This window comes from Platalea leucorodia (genome assembly GCF_965183815.1).
Source record: "Platalea leucorodia genome assembly, chromosome: 14".
Lineage (NCBI taxonomy): Eukaryota > Metazoa > Chordata > Aves > Pelecaniformes > Threskiornithidae > Platalea > Platalea leucorodia.
Window position 1 is genome coordinate 804,518 of NC_138836.1, and position 21,872 is coordinate 826,389.

A 21,872-nucleotide genomic window follows, 5' to 3' on the forward strand; every position below is an offset into this window, starting at 1 on the left:
TAATTTGAATCAATTTTGTCTGGCACTGAATGCTAAACTGTATTTGTTATTCTCGGGTTTTGTATTATTTTATGAGACTCTGGTTTGGCAGGAACAGTAGTAAGATAGTTTAAAAACTGATTAGGGAAATAAAAAACTGAGCAGTAAAAAGTTACAAAGAGTGACAGGTTGTGATATGGTCTTATCTTCTGAAGACTTCATTTTTCTCAAAGGCACTTGGAAAAAAGAGTATCTGTTACTTTGAAAATTCAGAAATACAGTTTTTGTTGGTCTTTGATCTTTGGAATTTTAATAATATATCAAAAGAACATATGGATATACTGGTTACTTTTTATTAGATAAAATGATTTGTGTAAGAAAAAGCGGTTAAGTTCTATTAAACCTTTGAGAGAGACAATCTTGAAGTGTTTCATTATAATTTTGATTAAATTAGATTTCAAATACTTAAGTCCATTTTCTGGTCTTTTTTTCATGTATCGTCTTTTACAAGAAAGGGAAATAGGGGATTTTAAAACGGGAACATGTAGCAGGTTACACGTAGCAGGTGTTGTGAGAATCATTAAATACAAAATTCTTTGAAAACATAAATACTGGTGTAAGTAGGTTCAGAGGACATAGGATTTATATCACTGGATGGTACAGAATGCTATTCTTTTCTCTCCTGAAAAGTCTGAAGAATACAGTAAATGCCGAAGCTTGATGATTACCCATCCTACTTGGTTTAGCAGTTGTTGCTAACTAAAAATACACAAATGTGTTTTTTTTTCTATTGCAGGTAAACTGTCAGACATCAAGTCTACGTGGTCCTCTGGCCCAATCTCTCACACACAAGCCTCTCTGTCCCATGAACTATGGAAGGTACCCAGAAACACTACTGCTCCTACGAGACCACCTCCAGGCTTAACAAACACCAAGCCATCATCTACGTGGGGTGCCAGTCCCCTGGGCTGGACCAGCTCTTACTCCTCTGGTACTCTTGACTTCTGTGTTTTATAACACCACAATGACTTTTTTATAATTGTTTGCTTTTATCCGGTGTTACAACAGTGAGGCACCCCATAGCTGTGTATTAGGCTCTAGAGGCTTGAGGTTTAATGCAAGTAGAGTGTGTCTGTCTGGAGGATGAAGCTCATGTCTGTTTATTTTAGTTAGGATAAGTTGTAAATGAAGCTGTCATCTTTCAGGTAGTTGTATTAGTAATTTTACGTAGAAATTACCAAATTATTTAACTCCAACTAGGATTTTTTTCCATTTCCTTAATTTCTAAAAATATCTTTTAAATGTGCTTTTTGTTTTGTGGTATGATCTATGACTGCCTACAAGGCTTCAAGATGAGTGAATCAGCCTATGGAATTTAATATGGAACACATTTTTGGAGCATGGATGTGAAGCGTTCAGGACCTGATAGCATTGAAGGGCCCGCAGGGAATGTCTTCATTTTTTCATGCAGACTCTTTTGTTGTAGATGATGTTGTTTTGCTTAAATACAAATATGAGAAACCATGGATGTGGCTATATAAATATATAATATATCTCATATATATTTAGATCTCATGTTTGTTTGTGAAGTATTATCAGCTTCAAAAGTATTACACCTATTTTATAAAACTGACTATTTTATTAACCTGCTTTCACTAAGCTGGGAATTAAATGTTCTTCCCTCTTGTTGCCATTTATTTTGTATCAGTTTTCCTCACCAAAACCCCGCCTGGTGGGCAGATATTGCTGGTGCCAGGATTCTCTCTGGAGCCTGACTGTGGTCACGCATGTGCCTACAGAAGTACTGTGGTTTCTCAAATGCCACTCATAAATACCAAGCTTGTACAGTTTCTCATTGTAAAACACCAGGCTGACGTTGGAAAGGCAGGTTTTGTTGGTTATGTCCTTGTATCTTTAATCAGAACATTGTCAGTGCAGAAATATCTGTTTTGAATAAGTCATATACATTAATCTATCATTGGCAAGATAGCAGAATGCTGCAGTGCTATAAAAATCTTTAATAGCAAGCAGCAATCTGAGCTTGGACATCTGAATGGCTTTTAAAATGTGTCTTCCAGATTAATTCTAATGTAACCTGAAGATGCAGTTTGTTGCAGTGTCATACCTGCATCCACTAATAGTTATTCTAATAGTTATTGTGGGAATGTGAGAAATGCCACTGATCTTTTAAATGTAACAAAAGCAGATTTTCATTCAGCAGCCTTTCATTCCGAAGAAGACAATAAATCAAGATGTGAGGAAACTGCCATAGGATTTGTTTTCAGTAGCAATGACACTTGCTAGTATGTTGTGCTTCCTGATAAGTTTTCTTCTTGTAATATGCTCTCCACATCATGATGAAATGTTTTGTTGTGGAATTTGTATTGTAGGTTCTGCGTGGAGTACTGACAGCTCAGGGAGAACAAGCAGCTGGCTGGTTCTTCGAAACCTCACACCCCAGGTAAAGAGAATTGTACATAACTAGCTAGGAAAAGAGAATTGTCACATTTAAAGAGATGATAAGAAGAACGTTTATCAACCTTGGTCATTTGGTTCATTTGAAGGGAAAATAATTATTCTGCATTTATTACAAGTGTCTGTCTTCTACAGGGAATTAGTTAAGTTTTCAAAGTGCTGTCAAATGAAGTATGAACTTTTAAGACTGTAATTAGTCATTCAGCGTGCACCATTTATGTATGTGTAAATTTGGAGGTGAATGATGTTATAAAGCAGAATCAGAGAGGGGTAAAATCTGCTTTTCCTATGGGTTTGTTTTTTTGGTTCTTCTAAGCCAGTCAAATCCTCTAGTCCTCCACGTAGTGTCATTCACAAGGAAGAACATAAGTCACAAAGCCTTGAATGCAGACATCCAAATTAATCTTGGGGAAAATTTAGTATTAATTAATTAATTTGTATCACCTAAATTGGGAAATTTTGTGCACTGGGCTGTAGGGAAGTCTTAAAAAGACAGGATAAGACTGCAATAAGTCTATAATTAAATTCTTCTTATGGAAGAAAAACTTTTTTTTCTTTCACCTGTACTTATTCTTCAGCTTTTGAAACTTGCTTAATTAACAAGCATTTAAAGTAAAATCACAAAAATACAAATAACCTTTCCCCCTTCTCTTACCAGATTGATGGTTCCACACTGCGGACACTGTGTTTGCAACATGGCCCTCTAATAACATTCCACTTGAACCTGACGCAAGGGAATGCTGTGGTCCGATACAGTTCCAAGGAAGAAGCAGCCAAGGCCCAAAAGTCTCTGCATATGTACGTTTCTGCTCTCTCTTTCCTTTGCTATGAAGCCAGTTTCATCTCAGAAACTTTTTTCTTAGGCATTTATTTGCTAGGACTCGGAACTGATCACTAGTTAGTTTAATCCGATTTTGGAAATTACCTAATGAGAGAGAGAGAGAAAATAATTGGGGTCTAGATACTCATATACTACTGAATAAGAGGTCATTACAAAACTTGATAATAGATATTCACCATTGATAATGTGCTCAGTAAGGATTTGTCACCTATAAGACTGCAAAGAATTTGTAAGATGTGATAAGAATTCCAAAGGAAGGTCAGAGAGGAGAGAGCCTGAGAGAGGGTTTTAGCTTAGAGAACAACAGAAAGGACAAAGTGATGATGAAGAATGTGTTCGTGCTGGTCACCTTTTTTAAAGGAGTTATGAAAGAAATTTAAAGAAATGTATGACAACAAAACGTGCCTTCTGGGTGTTTTAAAGTCCATGGGACTAATTGGCATACTACGCAAGAGCCGGAGAATTTGGGTGATAAAAATTAGTGACATTAGGGAGGATTAAGAATATGCAGAGTGATGTTTCAAAAGAATACATAGGTGCTTAGAGCTGGAAAGCAGTTTTCTTTATCACAGGTTGTACCATGAGTATAACGAAAAATACCGATCATAGCAGAAACAGCATTGAACTAGCTGTACTACTGGCCTGATTACCTTCCCTGTACTTCGAGATGTAGGAGCGACGGTTACTACATATGTAAAGTTGCAGCTACTTTCCCATTATGAACCTGATTATTATTGCTACAATTTCTGTTAATTATAGTAATGACCATCTTTCTTTTTTGACTGTTGACCATGCCTTAATTAAATATTACGAAGCAGCATTCAGAACAATTGCAGATGAAAAATTGACATCACTTTAGATGTGGGCATCAGGTAAAAGAAATAATGCCACAGGCAAAATTAATGTGCAAGTTTAAAGATAAGTGCTTATTTTAAATATGTACACGGCAATGTCCTTACGTTATCGGTGATCTGGAAGGCTTCTGTTTAAATTGATTTTTTAATAGGTTGTGGCATAACTATAGTTACACTGCTGGCAAGGACAGGACAGACCTTTCTGAATGAAACAGTTGAGCTACTTATCTGTTTGGTTTGCTGGCAGGGTGACAACGGTAAAATACAATGGTATTTGTGGAAGCCAACAGGACAGCATTAGCGTTCCAAGAGATATCAGCCGCTATCTGTTTCACAGATAAATGTTTACATCAGTTGATCACTGGAAAATACATGGCAGAGCCAACAGTCTCTGGTCCCATCTGATTTGATGTGAGAGTAGCTTGGTCACACTCTCTCTGGTTGCGTGGGGGTTTTTTGCTATATAAATTAGGAGCAGCAGTGATTAATACTTCTTGAAAATTAATTTAAAATTGTATGAAGAATGCATAGTTTTCAAAGACTGCGTTTGCATCTCTTCATTTACGTATTTAGGAAAGGTAGAAATTCTGACGATGGGATTTTCAGCAGGGAGCATTTGCACAAACCCTGCTCGTTGATGGCTTGCAAACCAGAGGCCGTGCTCAGGCGGCGAGGGGGAATAGCCATTTCGAACATGTTTGTATTCCAGCGAAAATGTACTTGTTAATGTACATGTTCGGAGTTACCATTGCCGTGCAATGGTGAGACTGAACTAATACAGAGAACCTGGAGGTTTAGGCAGGCAGTGCCAGGTCGATTTATCTTCCATTCCTCTTTTAAAGATCTTAGTTTGCAAAATAAATTGTGGAAGAAAATAAAAGCTAGGTTCTCGGAAGAATTCTGCATCCATTGCATTAGTCATACAGTTATTCTTGTCAAACATACACAAAGAAAATTAATTTTAAACATACTATTAAAGAAAAGTGAGGTTTCAGGAAACAGGGTGGAGGGGAAAGGCAGAACCTTCAACTTTGCAGGGTGAGTGGTGAGTTGCACTGAAGCACAATCAATTTTCAGAGTACAGATGTTGGAAATGTGTTCCCAACACAGCCACTGGGTTTCAAGTATATCTTTAAATAAAAGCAGGAATAAGCATTAGACACAGAAGAGTTGAGCTGTACATTGAAGAGTTAAGGTTAAACATTGTGATGGGACAAGACCTTTAAAGGTAAGAAAGCATACTTGTTCGTTACGTGTGAAAAAAGGATTCTCTAATCTTTGAGTCTCTAAGTCTTCTGAGAATATTTAAAAAGGAAGAGTAATTACACACCTCATAGTCCAGAGCTTGCTTTGCTCAGATCTGTATTTTGTATCTTATTTTTTTAGTAAAGCAAAGTGCTGTAATTACTACAGATCCCACTGCCCAGCAGTCAGAAATAATAAAAGCTACGACATTCATGCAAAAGTAGAAGTGGGGAAAGGAGGCAGTGTTATCAGGTGCTTGAGCACAGACTTAGAAACAGCATTTCAGCCTTTGCCGTAGCTAAAAAGCTACCATCGAGTGTTATGGCTGTAGGCATCCTGAGGTGCAAAGTGTCTGAATTTTATTCTACTCATATATCTGGCAGATTTAAAAAAAAAAAAAAAAAAAAAGAGAGAGAGACGGACAGACCCTTCTTTTCTTTTCCTGGTTAGTTGATTTTAAAATACACAGCAAATGATTGAATCTGTTGCAGGATTTAAATACTAGAATATATTCTTTGATGACAAATGAATGTGAAGAGAATTGTTTTTGAAAATGTATTGCAATAAATGTGTCATTAGTGGCATCATTTGTTACTGAGAATGCTGGTATGCTTGTGTCTTCATGCCTAAATAGAGTACAGCCTCCATGATGCATGTGAGTTAAACGAGGTGGCCTCCACCCCTATGGCTTTGTGTGTTTGCCTATGGATGTAGAAAGGTAAATAGAAAATAGGACAGAGAAGTCTTTGTCTGAGAGACTGGGATTGCTGAAAGTTGAACAGATGTGGCATAAATCTTCATCTCAAATTCAGCTTGGAAAATGGATTTATATCCATCTTAGGTGTGTCCGCAAGCGCCCTTTGCACCCCTTGTTTCATGTCGCTGCACCTTTTGTTTTTGTCCCCAGGTGTGTCCTGGGAAACACTACCATCCTGGCCGAGTTTGCTGGTGAAGAAGAAGTCAACCGCTTCTTAGCACAAGGCCAGCCACTGCCGCCCACCTCCAGCTGGCAGTCCAACACTGGAACCAACCAGACCCGCCTGGGCTCGGCCAGCGGCTCGCACGGCTTGGTGCGCAGCGACGCCGGCCACTGGAACGCTCCCTGCCTGGGGGGCAAGGGGAGCAGCGACCTGCTGTGGGGCGGGGTGCCTCAGTACTCCAGCAGCCTTTGGGGACCCCCGAGCACCGACGACGGCAGAGTTATTGGCAGCCCGACACCTCTCAATACTCTTCTTCCGGGTGATCTTCTCAGTGGGGAGTCCATCTAGGAAACGAGAGAAACAAAACGGAAATAACAATCATCAGCACTAAAGGAAAAATAAAAATTGTAACCCTTTCCAGTCCCGGGCTTGATGAAGAATCCAGCTTTAACAGATCAGACTGGCAGCCCTTTTTAGTACCTCTGTCCAATCTCGAATACGAAACTGCAGAAGTCCTTGTGAACTGTTCATGAAACAGTATGGGCTACTTTTGGTCAGTGTCACATGCTAATGACAGGTTTTATTTTTTTCATGGCTTTTTGTTTTATGTTGTCTTTTTATGTTTGTATGGTGATTTTAAAAACAAAGTATAAAAGCTGCTTAGAATAGGTCTATCATGAAGGGCACTTTTCAGAATTTGGGCTGGAAAGGGTTATTTTATCAGCTGGGGGGGAAGGGGGAAATGAAAGCCTATTTAAAATGAGCCTGTGACTATTATGCACATTACCAGAGGCGGACCCAATAATCAGAAGGGGTGAAGTGTGATATTTACCATTGGTACAGAAGAGTAATGAATCTGAATGGTAACTATTGACTGTACAGGTTGAGCGGGGGGGAGGGAGGGCAGGGCGGGGTATCTCTGTGTCCACTACTCCCATGGATCTGCCTATGCACATTACCCTTGTTCATTACTTTTTCATGTCATTTTTTTAAATCCCAAAAATATAAAAAGTAAAAAAAAAAAAAAAAAAAACCAACAAAAAAACCCAAACAACAACAACAAAAAAAAAAAAACAACAAAAAAAACATATCAACATGCAAATACTTGAATCCAGCAGGCCAATAACAAAATGTGAACACTTTCTAAGTCTAATTATTACACTTCCAGGTCGGCATCAGTACACAAAAAACAGGCTCTAAGAATTTTTTTAAAGTTCAGACTATATGTTTTTGTTGGAACAGATGTATGTGTGTGAGTGTGCTTGTGTGTATGTGTGTGCGCGTGTATGTGTGTGCCCATGTGTGTTTAACTAAAAGTGTGAATTTTTTCCTTTTATTCAGTATATGCTTTTTATTTGCTCATTGGTCAAATGTTTAATTGTTATTAGCTTCTAACTTTGCACTGAGTGTCCGCAGCCCTTCTTGTAGCTAATCCTGTAATGTTAAAAAGGAAAAAAAGAAAACAAAAAAAAAAGAAAAAAAAAAAAAAAAAAGAAAGAAACTGATAGAAGGGGCCGGCGACAATTCACGTGTAAATGTTTACTCAAGGACTCGTATCGCATTTTAAAAATTACAGTGTGTATCTCTGGAGAATAATATGTATATCTACCTTTAGCGGCTTTTTATTGTGGACTAATGCAAGAAAATTATTACCGGAGTATTGCACCATTTTTTCCATTCGGAATATAAAGTTTAAAAAAAATACTCTTGTTGAACTGTGGCCATAGATAATTGTAAAGAGTGGATAGTTCCCTTGCAAGCAGGAACAGAAACAAGCACTTGGACATAGGTTTTGACTGCTTTTGGAGGAGCCAGGAGTTTTGGCTCCCACCTGTTTACAGACCTTTTTTCTCCTTCAAACTTTAAAATAAAAAAGGAATTAAAAAAAAAAAAAAAAGAAAAAAAAAAAAAAAGACTTCCATCGTAAAGAAAACTATTTTCAGAATGAAGATATGCTACTTCAGAGCTCTGGGATTGAACAGTGTTGTTGTATTATTCTTTTCTTTGGCCATTGCTGTGTACTATTTTTGTTGTTGTTTTCCTCCTCTTCGTCAAAGTGGCGAAAACTTTGTGATCACTATCTTGCACATGGTGGAAGATGTCTCAGGAAAGCCGGGTTTCCCGAGGAGCAACTCCACACCATTTCATGTATTTTTAAAACCCAACTCCTAGCACTGAAGATATTATTAAAAAACAAAATAAAATAAAAAAAGACAGTAAGAAAAGAAGAAAATACCTAATCTAATGTGTAGCAGTTACATATTTACCAAATAATGGACTCAAAAGAAATAGATGTTTGAAGAGTGCTTTATATATTAAAAAATCGCTTTATGTTTAAAAAAAGATCAATGTTTTTGATTGTTTTGAAAGGAAGAAAGACAATGGAATAACATACACTTCAAGTATGTTTTAAAAATTATATGAACATTGTGCTCCCTGCCTGCTTGGATCAGGAAACTTGTGCATTACTTTTTTTTTTTTTTTTTTTTTGGAAGATTAGCTTTTTAATGGTTTTATCAGATTTAAAGGGTCCTGCAAGATTGCAAATTAACAAAAGCTGGTTTTATAGAGGATCATGAACTATGCACAAACTGGGTTCAAGACTTGTTTGTTTTTTTTTTTCTCAAGTTGTAGTAGTGTATTTAGCTGAATGACCTTTCCTCAGAGTAATTGCATCTCATTGCCATTACACGCCTCCTACATATATATATATTTTATATATATATATACACACTTATATAAAATATGTATGTGTGTATGTGCGTGTTTACATACAATTTTCCATGCTGAAGTTTAGCATTGAGTTGTAGAAAAACTCCTGACATTTTAAAATTGGGAATGAAAATTTCTGTTTCAGGGTTTGGGGGGGTGGGTTTTTGTTTGGGGGCTTTTTTTTTTTTTTTTTTTTTTTGCCTTTCCTTTTGGATTAAAGATGTCTGTAACTCTGAGATTAAAGAAAAACCAATAATTGTGGCTTTTCATGTTTATTCTCCTCATAGAATGTGATTGTTAAAGAACATGCACCGAAAGTTGCTTTCAAGAGTACGAAGATTCTTTGAAACTTAATAAATTGCAGTTTTTTCTTGGCTGTTCAAATAATGTGTATTTTTCTTTTATGCAGGGGATACTAAAAAAAAAAAAAAATTAATGTTAAATCTGTTAAGGTATTTCATGGAAGAAGTTTAACTCTTTCAATACTAATGAGAATTAAGTGTACAGCCAGGCAAATCACTCCTGTAAGTGCAGCCACCCACTTCGGATCTGTGCTCGTTGGTGAGGGCTTTCTCATGAGCTTGTGCCATGAACGCTTTGCATATCGCATTCAAGAGAGAGCTGCAGTAATCTTTTTTTTTTGTTGTTGTTAGAATTACGTTTTTCTCATTTATTCATGTCTTTAGGAATAGAGTAGATGAATTGTTAACAATTTGAGTATTGGGAGGCTGAAGGCTCCTCTCTAGCTCTACCCCCACGCCTCCCGTTCTCTGGACCTGGATATCTCTAGCTCTAAATTGCCAGTTCCACTGAATTTGATGAGGTGGGCAAATAGCCTGTAAATAAAACAGGACAGAAACACCGCAATATTGTCATGTTTGGCCTTTCAGCTTTTGAACTCAAGGGAGTTACTTAGCGTGGCTAACATCAGGCGTAGGAGGCGAACCGCAGGAGGTTCGTGGAGGGACCCCAACTCGCCCCATCTCCCTTGTCTAGAGATGGGCTTACGCTCTCCTCCCTCCTCGGCGAAAGCGGTTCCTTACCTCTTCGCGGCGCCGAGGCGGTTCGTACCGAACGCGCGATTTACAGCAGGTCTGGCCCCGGGTCTCGAGCGGTTATGAGTTTGTACAGTAAAACTCATTCCGCTAAGTTGTTCGAGAAGGAAAAAAAGTAAAGAACTGGATTAATGAGAAAGCAGTTCACAGCCCTGAACAGCTCTGCCTGCACGGCGGCCGCAGCCCGTCCTTTGTCACCGGGATCTCCAGTGGCTCTGCCGTCAGCTGCGCGGGCGGTAAGACCGGGGGCACCCGGGCAGCTCTGGAGGGTTTGCCGTTTGCTGGCAGATATGATACAGTTAAAAATTAACAAATCTAGATTTGGGGGTAACTTTTGTTCTCTAATGAGCTGAAATATCCAGTCTGAAGCCTGGTCTGCTCGTTTTGTTAGCAGTGCTGCCCCGGAGCTGTACAGCTGTCGCCACGGTTGGTTTTCACTGTGAACTGCTTCCCCTCCCATCTCCTATTTGTTTTTTCTCTTCCCGGTGTTTGTAATGAAACTGAGAAGAGAGTTGCCTTCTCTCTTCCTTCCTTGGTTTTTTGTTTGGTTTGTATTTTATCTGGGTTTTTTCCTTAGCAAGGAGGGCTTTCAGCTTCAGCGTCCTGGGTTTTGTGTGCCTAGACATCGAAGTCCGTTACGGAGTCGGATGTTTTGGCTAACGGGAGCTTTTGTCTTCCATGAGGTTGGCAGAGATGGCTTTTTGTGAATCAGATGCACTGTTAAAATTTAGTATCTGCCCTGGTATATTAAAAGAAATACAGCTTTTGGCCAAAAGCAATCTTTTAGTGTTTGTGTAGCTCTTTTTTATTTTCAGTGTCATACTCTTTTCTGCTTTAATGCTATCCGATATTTCTGAAATTGTAAAGATAGCTCCTGATGATAAGGATTCTCCTTACAGCTCCAGAATCTTTACAAGGAAATATTTTTAACGATTTGTGTTTTTCTGTTGCTGCATTTGCTGTGTCCTCCATGGCACTTTCACTGCATGGCTCCCCTGTCCTTAGGCCGAGAGAATTTCTCTCTCCCGAGTGGTCTGAAACTGTCAAACTTCTTCTTAGTTACTTGTCTCGTTTGTGGGTGGCACTGGCAGAGCAGATCGTTTTGCTATTCTGCTCCAAAAATATATTATTGTTCTTGATAATTCAATATATGATTGTGTATGTGAAGGAGCATTTTAATTAAAAAAATGTATATGGATATCTCTATATGTTAAGAATTATTGGAGTTGGAAGAGTCTAGAAATGGAATTGAAAAACCCTTTAGGATTTGGGTTATGGGCAGCTATAGTGTGGAGCATACCTATGATACCAGATCAAGGATTGCCGTGGTGACCTGTAGGCTCATCTCCCGACGTCGTATATGAACTGCTGCTAACTGTCTGTTAGAGTTCACGCGTTGTACAAACGACAGGTGTACTAACTGTATCGCTGTATTGATGCTGAATGTACAATCTCTGCTCCAGTCCTGCGTAGCCAGTTTCAGGGAAGGGGAGTTCTGCAAAATCGGATATCGAGCTCAATCGAACTCTGTATGTAAACTGTATGGATGCCTGGCGTACCCCACGGTCCCCGCAAAGCCCCAAGCTAAACGACAGCTCCGTAAACGTGTGGAAATGTCTGTGATTCGCGATGTTCTCTCTAGCGGGAAGTCGAAGGAGACCACGGGCCCGTCCGCGGAGCGCACAGGACGATTTTAGCTCCCTGCAGGTCTCCTGGACTGCTTTCACCCAGGTCCTTGCGTTGCTTCAAAGGCAGTAACGTACCCGTGAAACCTTAACGTCTACGGGAGCAGCCCAGCTTCTGTCCTCTCGCGTTCCCCTCGTTCCCCAGGGTCTCTTCCAGTGATGCACGTGTGCTCTCGGAATCTGGGAGAGGCACCTCCAGCACCCACCCACCTCGTAGCTTTCCTGAGGGAGGACGGACTGCTGCCGCCCCATGTTCTAGTGGGGCCTCGGTGTCTTCCTCCAGCGGATGCACCCAATCTCTCAGGTTCACTGTTGCTTCCTGCAAGTCGCCAGACTCCATCCTCTAACGGCCAGCCCAGCCTCTGCAAAGACAGTCAACTCGACCGTTTTAAATCCCTCGCGCTCACCATTTTCTTCTCTCTCTAATGCAAATGTTTCATTAGAAATGAATATGACACTTTGTCCTGTGTGTGCCCCCGCTGTTTGTTTTTTACTGTCAGATGCATTGGAAACGAGTTGCTTGTAAATTTTCTCTGATGAAAACGTGGTCCCAGTGCAGTCATGATTTCAGGGTTATTAAAATGTTATCAAACACAATAAGCTGGAAGATTGCTTTGCTTTCAATGAACAGTAGTAGTAGTAAAGGTGGCTTGCCTTGAACGAGCTGTGAGGCCACTGACTCTCGATGAGAAGTCTCGCCCCCCAGCTGCTGCCAGCCTCCCGGCTCTCCTGGGTTCATTCCATAGTTCAGTGCTTTAAATGTTCGTTTTGTTCAGGGGAGTGGACTTGATAACATTCAAAACTGGGGCAGATCCCTCTATAGTTTCTCTGTAGTTTTATCTCCTGGATCCTTTGCCCACTTAATTTGTCTTAATTGATTCTTAATTTATACCAAAAAATGTATTCAAGCAGACTAAAGACCTGCAGTAGGTCTCCTTGTTTTGGCTACAGCATTCATGGTTTACACTTATGTGTTACTGGCTGGGCCCCACAGGAGCAGGAAAAATCAGATTTTTCATTATTTTATCTGATTTCAAGTGGGACCCACTTTTTCTGCCTTTTCTTGACATGCGTCTGTCCGCTTCTCAATGCCTGTCTGCTTCCCAACGCCTGTCCCTACAGATGCCAGGAAACCTCGGGTGCAGGCAGAGGAGACGACGATTCTGCAGGCAGCGAACTGCAGGTGCTACCAGTGTGAAGCGTAGAGGTTGCCGACGGAGAAGTGCAATCCCCGTGCTCAGTGGGAGATTCAGCACAAGCATAAAATACCTGACGTGCATGAGGGGGGACAGACATTAGTCCCCATGGCTAAGCAGCCCTCGCCTCTCTCTTTTCTGGGCTGATCACGCATTCAGAAGGAACAGCTTGTGGGAAGAGTGGTAATTGGAAATAGCTCTGATGATTGCCTTGCGACGCTTTTATTGCTCAATAGTTTCCGAAAACCTGCCCAGACGGGAGAGCTGCGCCTTCCCCGCGTGTCTGTGTGTGCAGCATCAGAGGCAGGATGCAGCAGGAAAGGCAAGGTGGTGAGGAGGGCGGAGAGCCCAGGGGCAGGGCAAGGGGCAGCGATCCAGTTGATTCGTAGGCAAGTTTCATTTCTGAAATAGCTAGAAATTGCTCAAATTAAAAACAAAACAAACCACACCACATTGGTTTTCCCTGCTAGCTCTGGCTTAGTGATGGGTTTCTTTATAGCATCAATATGTAAACATGAGCATGTAGTAAGGGGATTCTAAAGCTGTATCCAACTTACTGTATTAGTCTAATATCCTTTATTTCTTACTCGCCAGCATGGTTACTACGTGTTTTGGTGCTGTCTCCCTGAACTGCTTTTTAGGCTTTTGCAGTCTCAGTTTGTGAATTACAGCTCGCACAATAACCTGGACGGGAGCATAGCTGGAAGCAGTTTCAAAATCATTTCCCCAGGGGCTTCAGCATCTTTGAAAAACACCTTTTCTTGGGGCTTCTCTGAAACGCAGCTGCAAGACGTGAAGTTGAGCACTCGGGACCAGTGACTGCAGCCACCACAGGCCCTCGGACACCCCTGGGTGTTGGCTTTTGAGCACAGACCATTAGAGAAGAAAACGAGCTGATGCAGAATAAAGCTTAGTGCTTTGCCTGCAGCAGAACACTATTCGTTCATCATTTAGAGGAGATTAAGCATGAAGCACTAAACCCTCATAATATGACATTTAAGGCACACTGTCAGTAAATAAGCTTTGCTTTTGTCCCTAGATGGGGGCAGGAGGAAGAGGGAAGTATCCAAAACCCAATGGGATCCAGCACGTAGGTGAGGGATGATGTCTTCTGGTAGAGACACCTCCAGGTAAAGATAGTGATCTTTATTGCCTTGTAGTTCAAAAACTGATGTTTTCACCTGTTTTATAGAATCCATGTATTCTAAGACATTGGAGCTTTACCACTGTGGGCACCATCTCCAGCTGAGAAGAAAGGGGAACTTCTGAAGTGAGCCTAGAGGGAAATGGTTGAAGAAGTCTCCTTTTCCACTTGGACCTTCACCAAGGCCAGAAGGCCAAATGTCACATTTCGCAAATGGGGCTGTTCTTAGTGTTCTTGTCAACACAGGGCATTTAAATTGCGCTATTCCACCTGGCATAACAAGTGATTGGGGCATTCTTAAAAATGCTTTGCTGTTTTCATAATCAGTGGTAGGACCACAGAGGCATCAGTTGGGTGTCTGACTTCTGTCCTGTGGGGGACCTGAGAGAGAAGAAATGCCAGGTTAGAGGATTGACCCGGTCTTCTACTGTGCGTCATGGCAGAGGCCAGAAGTTCACGGGCTGCAAAACGAAGAAACAGCTTATCAGCATCTCAGCTTCTCCCCACCAGTTGAAATGCAAGGGACAAATGGGGCAACACTGGATTTTGCTGCCCTGTGATGAAGGGCCAGAGCCTTAATGGGGATGAACAGAGCTGTGATGAAAAGCTCTGCTGGGCAGAGCGGAGATTCCTGCTGTTTTGGAGGCGCTGCGGGCCCACCCAGCTCTGCCCCGCTCCTTCGGCACCCGGAGGCAGCCAGCCCTTTCAGCACTGCCGAGCCACCGCGCGTGGCACGACTCCGTGCTGGGAGAACAAACCCCGCTTTCCCGCTCTTTGCCTGACAAGCAGCCCTGTTTTATTAAGGTGTGAGCATTCAGGAGCTTCCGTGGTCTTTCCTGAAGGCTGCTTGGATACTCAGCACTGGAAAGAAGCGGGGCACAAACTCGGGTGTTTACAGACTATTTTAGGCTCCTAAATGGAAGGGTTTGATTTTGAAAAGCCTTTATATCAAGCAAAGTTCTGCACGCTTGTCCCCTGTTGGTTGAGCTGTGATTAAAAGGCAAAGTACTGTAAATCCTCTTTGCAAATGCTTCAGGTCCTGCATATGCAGATCCCTGAGCTCTTGCAAATTGTCCTACCTGGGAAAGAAAGCGGCATCGGACCTGCACGTTCTGCAGGGCGGGCTGGTGGTTATCCAGGTGCAAGCGAGCACTGGGTGCCCCGAAGAGTTCATAGGAGTATTTATACTGTGCGCTTTCCGAGTGTTGCAGACTAACGTTTTTCGCTCATGTACACAGTTCCATAGACTGAAATTTCTTCTCAGAAAAAGCTGGACTCTCTGCTCACAACCCAGGCAAGTCCTCTTTCCAGAACTGTTTGTGTGAGCAATTCTCGGTCCCTGGGATGGCGACGGAAGCAAGCACCGGCTGCTCCTGCCCAGGTTCCGTGCATTTGTCGAGCACCCGGGTCAGGACAAAGCGCGGTACTGGGCAGACCTGAGGCACGCAGCGATGCCCGTCCCGCCTGTCCCTTCACAGAATCACAGAATCGTTAAGGTTGGAAAATACCCTTAAGATCATCGAGTCCAACCGTTAACCCAGGGCTGCCAAGGCCACCACTAACCCACGTCCCTAAGCACCACATCTCCCCGGCTTTTAACTACCTCCAGGGGTGGGGACTCCGCCCCTTCCCGGGCAGCCTGGGCCAGGGCCCGAGAAAGGCGGGGGCCGCCCCAAATCGCTTTTTAACCGCGCCCGCCTGCCTCGCCGCGGGAAGCGGGAGCCAGCCCCGTCCCCGGCTGCAGTTCCCAGCTTCCCCACGAGGTGGCGGCAGGGAGCCGCCGCGCCCCGCGCGCCCGCCCGGGGCCGGAGCTGGCCCGGACTTTGCGAGGTTCCTCGCGCGGAGGCGCCTGCAGATGCCCGGTGCTGCACGCGGCGGGGAGAGGCTTCCTGCACGGCTGCAAGGCCGCTGGTGCGAAGCGACAGAGCACGCAGCGCTTGCGGGGTCTGGGCCGCACTGGACGGGCTTCATGGCAAGCGTGGGGTAAGGCGTGGGTGAGCGGGGAAAGCAGGCACCGCGTCCTCTTAGACTGGAAGCCACGGAAGGGTGCTCCTGGCACAGGGTGCAGTACCGAGGGTGCTCCTGCAGCCAGTGCCCAGCCCCGCTGCAGGACCGGCTGGGAGATCCCCGGTGGGGTTCAGCTGCTGGGGGGGGCAGCAGGTTTGCTCTTCCAGAGCACTTGGCTCATCGCCTTGTTTTCCCCGGTGCTGAGCCTCGCCTAGCAAAAGGCCCTAAAGACAAATACAGCTAATTATATCCTCCACGAGTAAGTGCTGCTTTTCGTTTTAAAATGTTTTGCTTTCTCATTCGATGTCCTTGGTTTAAGTGTTTGTGCCACATCTTTACATCAATCACAACCTGAGCAAACTGCAGCAGCCAGCACCACTTAGGGACAGGGCGGCCTGGCAGGGCCCCCCGCGGGCCGGCGCGGCTGTCACTGGTGTCACTGGCAGTGCCTTGATTCTCCCTGATTGTTTGTGTACACAAATTAAGCGGGGCAGTTTGATGGGGTGTGCTACATGATGTGGAACAGAACAGAAGGGATCACACGGCGCTTTTCTCTGGGGGTGACGTGGGCGAGTGCAGGGACAGGGCTGGTGTCTGCTCTGGAGGCGAGTCTGGAGTAAAATGGTCCAACTGGGGAAGGGGGAGGCAGAGGGAAGGGAAAGAAAACAGTTGCACTGGAAAGACGTTCAGGATCTTTCTGGGATTTGGGGAATGGAAAGTACAGACCCTGGTTCTGCACGTGGATGGGTCAAGTTCACTGCAATGTTTTTTGCAGAAAGCAGCACCAGAGACCTGAGCACCAGCCAGGGCGGCACTGAGCAGTGCTCTGTGTCCTGGCACAGCCCCCGCTGCTTCCGAGGGGCTGGGATTTACTGAGCAGCCCTGCAAAGCAGAGCGGCTTCTTCATGGTCACCCCACGGGGCAGGGACCCCCATGTCCTCATCCCACTGTCCCCCCGTGCTGTAGCACCCAGCAGAACAGCTCCCTTCCCCGGCAGCAGGGCCCGTCTGCACACGGACATAAAATCCCAGCTATGAAAAACCAACTCAAACTTAAATGACAGCTGCTTGATTAAGAGGACCTGTGCGATGAAACCTCTCCTGTCCCAGAGATGGGATCGGGAGGGAGGGTGAGCGCTGCTGCTACCTGGGATGCCGTCCCGGGGGCTGCGGTGTCGTGCTGTCGTACCGCTGTGTGGCTCACCGGGGACCGAGGCTTCTCCCCAGATCCTGTGCCCCGGGGTGTTACAGCAGCCCCCGGCACACAGCTAACAGGGACAACAGCCCTTTGGCCCCGGCAGGTCCTGATTGCCCCCGGGGCCACCATCATGGGCATCCTCCCCGCTATGTGCTGGATCTCCTGTGCCCTGGAGGGCTTCCAGCAGCTGCTCTGGAGGCGCGAGCCCCTTCATCGGCCGCTGCCCTGACCCGCAGAGACGTGCCCCAGGCTGCAAGGGCCCAGGGTTGTAGTTAAAACTGCTCTGTCCCCACAGCTCTGCTGGGGACAACGAAGCGCTTCAGGGCAGAGCTGAGCCGGGGGACCTGGAGGTGCTTGGATGGATCCTGCTCTCCCCAGGCTCTCCCCTGAAGGCCTGGCATGAAGCAGCTGCCCTCGCTGCCCTCTCCTCCTGGGAGGGAAGCAGAAGGAAGGGCAGATTTTGCTCCTCTGATGAGGTGCATGCCTGCGGGATGCTTGCAGGGACAGCGCCAGCCAACCTGTGTGCACGGCTCCGTTGGTCACAGGCTCTGCCCGCGCTCGCCTGCTGCCCCCGGCTCAGCTGCAGACACGCTGTGTTCAGTTGCTGTGAGCAGTGTCTGGGAAAGAAAAGCCGTTTCACTTGTTGCCACTTGTTGAAAGAAAATGAGCTGCAGGTGTGTATTTCTTCACCGCATCACATATAGTACAGAGACACATGTGGGTAGCAAGCCGGTTCCAGCCCTCAGGAGGGAGGGCTTTACCACCCCTGTGCCCTTAGCTGCATTTTTCTGCTAAAACAGAAGCCGAACACAGGTTGCACACCCACACCTCAAGCCATGAGACACAGGACCTGCTTATTTTTAACCTCACTCAGCCCATTTGCAGTCGGGTCAGTTCTTGCCCTGCGCTGTCGCAGAAGCACTGCTCGAGCCCCAGCATGCCGATGCGCACAGCCAGAAACCGGGATAGGGCACCTCGGAGGACAACACTGCGTCCAGTGCCTCTGGGACAGGCACCAGGGTCTCTTACCACACTGCTTTATTTGCATTTCAATATTATAGCTATTCTACAACCTTTCTGCAGCAAAACGTGGTGCCTGGGAGGTTGGCGCGGGCTGAGGCTCCTGGCTGCTCTCCCTTGCCCTGCATCCTGCACAGAGCCATGGGAAGACCATGTCTAAAATGCTCTTGTCCTGCTGGAGTCCCTGCATAGCAAATGCTTGCAAACCCCAGCTTCCATGCCATGTCCCTGCATGGCCAAAGCCTGCTAACCCCAACGTCCAGCTCCAGCATCTTGGTCTGCACCTCCAACATCTCTGTCTCTGCATCTTCTCCAGCTCCAGCATCCAGGTCAGCATCTCTATGCCAGTGGCTGCTGTACCTCACAGGTCTTGGGCCGGGGCTGGCTGGGAGCAGGGGGGTCCTGAAGCACCTGGGGGTCATTGCTCTGCCTGGGGAAGCCGGCGGTGGGCGCTGGGGAGCCTCTGCCCATGGCGGCTCCAGGGGGGCTTTGCCAGCCTGAGCCTGGGAAAGCTGTCGGGACACCCCAGACATAAGGAGCTGTTTCCAGTCCATGTCATGGATCAAAACCCAGGGTGCATTGAGCAAGGGTGGGGGCTGGCAGGCAGCCGTGTTCGACCCAGCTTCCTAATTTTACGCTGCAAAGAGTTTTTCCTTCTGCTTTTAGCATAATACTGTAAAACAAAAAGCTCAGTGCTCCTGATTCTAGCATAACCTTGCTCTAAAACAGAAAAAAAACCCTCTCTGCAAGTTGTGACTCTCCTGCAGGACCGGCTAATTTGCGAGAGGTCGGGTCAGTGAGGAAGGGATCACTGCACTGGCCCGGAGATGCCTCACCACGGCCAGGTCACCCCGGCCAGGGCCGAGCGTGGGCAGCGCTGGCAGGGACAGCCCCGTCCCCATCGGGGTGGCCGGGAGATGGGCACAGCGGGGGACGTGGCCGTGGGGTGCCCCAGCGAGGGGTGCCCTCGGGGAGGCTGAGCCCCCCCTGCCAGCACCTTCTTCTCCTCCGTCCGGGTTGGGAAGGGGCTGGGATCGCTGGGTACGATCCTGCGTTAGCCTGCCCAGCTGGGCTGGGGAGGGGCGCCCCGTGTTGAAGGGCTGTGCCTCTGAAAGCTGGGACCCCAAATTGCCCAGCTCCCTTGGGTCTGGACCAGGGTGGATGACCCTGTAATCCACCAAGCTTTAATCTTTATTTATTGTGTTTGTGCGGCTGCTGAGCAGGTTAAATGCTCGTTACAGCAAGGATGGGCTGTGCAAGGGGAGAGTAAACCAGCGCAGTGCATGCTAAAGCACGGTAAATACTGCCCTTCTGGGCTCTTCTCCCACTGCTTTTATTACCGCCTTTTAATGTGTTTATGGTTTTTATTTCAGTGGATCAGCTGTCTTTTAATGGCTGTTGTTCTTTTCTGTACTTGCACATGAAAAGAGCTGTTTTATTTTTAGTTACTCATGCTTGCTAAAAACGTTAGTGGTTAAATTGTCAGGAAAATCATAACACCAAATGTCCTGACACTGCCAGGGGAGGGCAGAGAGCTGGGGAGGCTCCGCCGGTGCCGGGACGCTCCAGATAAGGACAGAGCATGGAGGAGGGAAAGCAAATGTGATAAGGGGTGCAGGCATAAAACACTGATACGAGGCACTGCAGCATTTGAAGTACAGCAGAAAGAAACCCAGACGTTTTCCAGCTCTACTTTGCAACAACATGTTTATTGGGTACGCTTAAAAAACACAAAAATAGAAAAGAGAAAACTGAAGAGATGCATAGACTGCTCTATTGCATGCTTTACGCCAAGGTACAAAATCAAAACTACTTTGGACACTGGATCTGTCATTGTAACCGTAGCTGCGCCAGGAGGTCGTACGTGCAAGTGCTTGGGGCGAGGTGGACACAGGACCCGACCGAGACCCGGGAGAGCGGCACCGGCAGTGCGATGCAGCTGCACAGGTGCCTGCATCTGCCTTCTGATGCATGCAGCCAAAGACCCATTTGTTTGTGTGGTTTTTTTTGTCCCCCTTTCCTAGCACGCAAGGAGCTGCCTGCCTGCCTGCAAGCTCTCCATGGCACAAATGCAACGTGCTGGCTGACCGACGGCGGTTTCCCCAGTATGCCTCCTGCCTTTTTGGGAACTCGCCCTCTCCCCGCACCATTCCAGCAACCAGCATCCCTTCCAAGTCCCTCCTCCTTGTCATCTCCAACTCTCACCGGTCCCAGCGGGCTGGGTGGGGAAGAGGAGGGAAGGGGTGGGAGGCAGCAGGGTTGGTTTTGGCCGAGGCAGCACCTCTCCCCACCCAGCCCACCTGAGTTTCCAGCCGGTGCCGCTGCTGCCGGCGCCTTCCTCCGGGCCCCGGGCGGCCGGCTCAGCACACCGAGCAGCTGTTGGTCTTGTTCATGGGAGGCCTCAGTGCCTGCTCCTTGGGCAACGTCTCCCTCCTCTTGCAGAGCGCTGGGCTGAGCCGACTGGGCAGGTTGGCTTGCTGCAGCAGCTCCCTGAAGACCTCCAGGACGTTCTCGTTGTCCTTGGCCGATGTCTCCACGAAGCGGCTGTTCCAGTCCAGCTCCACCAGCGACAGGGCATCCTCCACCGGCACCTGCCGCTCGCCGCCACTCTCCGCCTTGTTACCGACCACCACGATGGGAGGGAACTTGTCTTCCTTCACCTCCAGGATCTCCTCCCGCAGGCTCTTGACGCTCTCAAAGGACTCGGCATCATCTACGGCATAGACCAGGGCGAAGGCATCGCTGTTCTGGATTGAGAGCTTCCTCATGGCCGGGAAGGAATAGCTGCCACTGGTGTCCAGGATTTCCACCTTGACTGTGGCCCCGCTCACCTCATACTCCTTGCTGTGCAGCTCCTCTACCGTGCGCCGGTGCTTGGGCTCGAAGGTGTCCATCAGGAAGCGGCGGATGAGGGCTGTCTTGCCCACACCAGCAGCGCCCAAGAAGACCAACCGGACATGGTTCTTCTCCTTCACCACCAGGGACATGGCTGGGCGCAGAGGGGACGGGACACTCCACAACTGGTGCTCACTCCACGGGTGTCCCCGGGTGGCCACAGCCCCGGCGTCTGTCTGTCTGTCCGTCCGTCCTCCCCTGCACTGGCTCGTTGCAGCCAGCAAAGTTTGGTGCCACCTCCCTGCAAACTTGTCCCGGCTGTTCTGCCACAGATGCTACAGTCCCCCAGTCCAGCTCATCTTTTATCCTGGTTCCTCTCTGCCATGTGGCACCAGGCTGTCCAATCTCCGTGGGTTGAGGGTGCTGAAGGAGGGAGGGCAGGGAGGGAGGAGAGTGGGGTGCTCCGGGCCAATCCGCGGAGCTCAGTCCTGGAAAGCCCTGGAGAGCACCGCGCTACGTTGCACATTGCACTTGCATCACCCGCCGCTGCCAGTAGCACCGGGAGCCGGCAGCATCGCAGCCGCCACACTGCACAAGCCGTCCTGCCCTTTTGTCCTCCCTGGAGATTAACGTGTGTTTCTTGGCGTGGGCTTGCTGGCAGCAGGGGAGCTCAGTGGGGGTCCCTACCCGTTGGGTGGCTCATGGGC

The 21,872-nt window shown here is 46.6% G+C and overlaps 2 protein-coding genes across 15 annotated transcripts in view; one reads left to right on the forward strand and one right to left on the reverse strand.

The window, feature by feature from the left end:
- TNRC6C (trinucleotide repeat containing adaptor 6C) overlaps positions 1–8,235 on the forward strand; it is a 107,646-nt gene extending 99,411 nt beyond the window's left edge. For all 14 annotated transcript variants that reach the window (XM_082326408.1, XM_082326401.1, XM_082326402.1 and 11 more), the window contains 4 exons: positions 776–970; positions 2,370–2,440; positions 3,113–3,252; positions 6,302–8,235. In XM_082326408.1, coding sequence (XP_082182534.1) covers positions 776–970; positions 2,370–2,440; positions 3,113–3,252; positions 6,302–6,662 — 767 coding nt within the window. In that variant the 3' untranslated portion in view covers positions 6,663–8,235. The remainder of the gene's footprint in view (positions 1–775; positions 971–2,369; positions 2,441–3,112; positions 3,253–6,301) is intronic.
- Positions 8,236–20,666: 12,431 nt separating this feature from the next.
- Positions 20,667–21,595, reverse strand: LOC309597234 (GTP-binding protein Rhes-like). The gene has a single exon (XM_082326454.1). It carries the CDS (start codon positions 21,315–21,317, stop codon positions 20,691–20,693), a length of 627 nt encoding a protein of 208 aa, XP_082182580.1. The 5' UTR covers positions 21,318–21,595; the 3' UTR covers positions 20,667–20,690.
- Between the last annotated feature and the right edge of the window lie 277 nt (positions 21,596–21,872).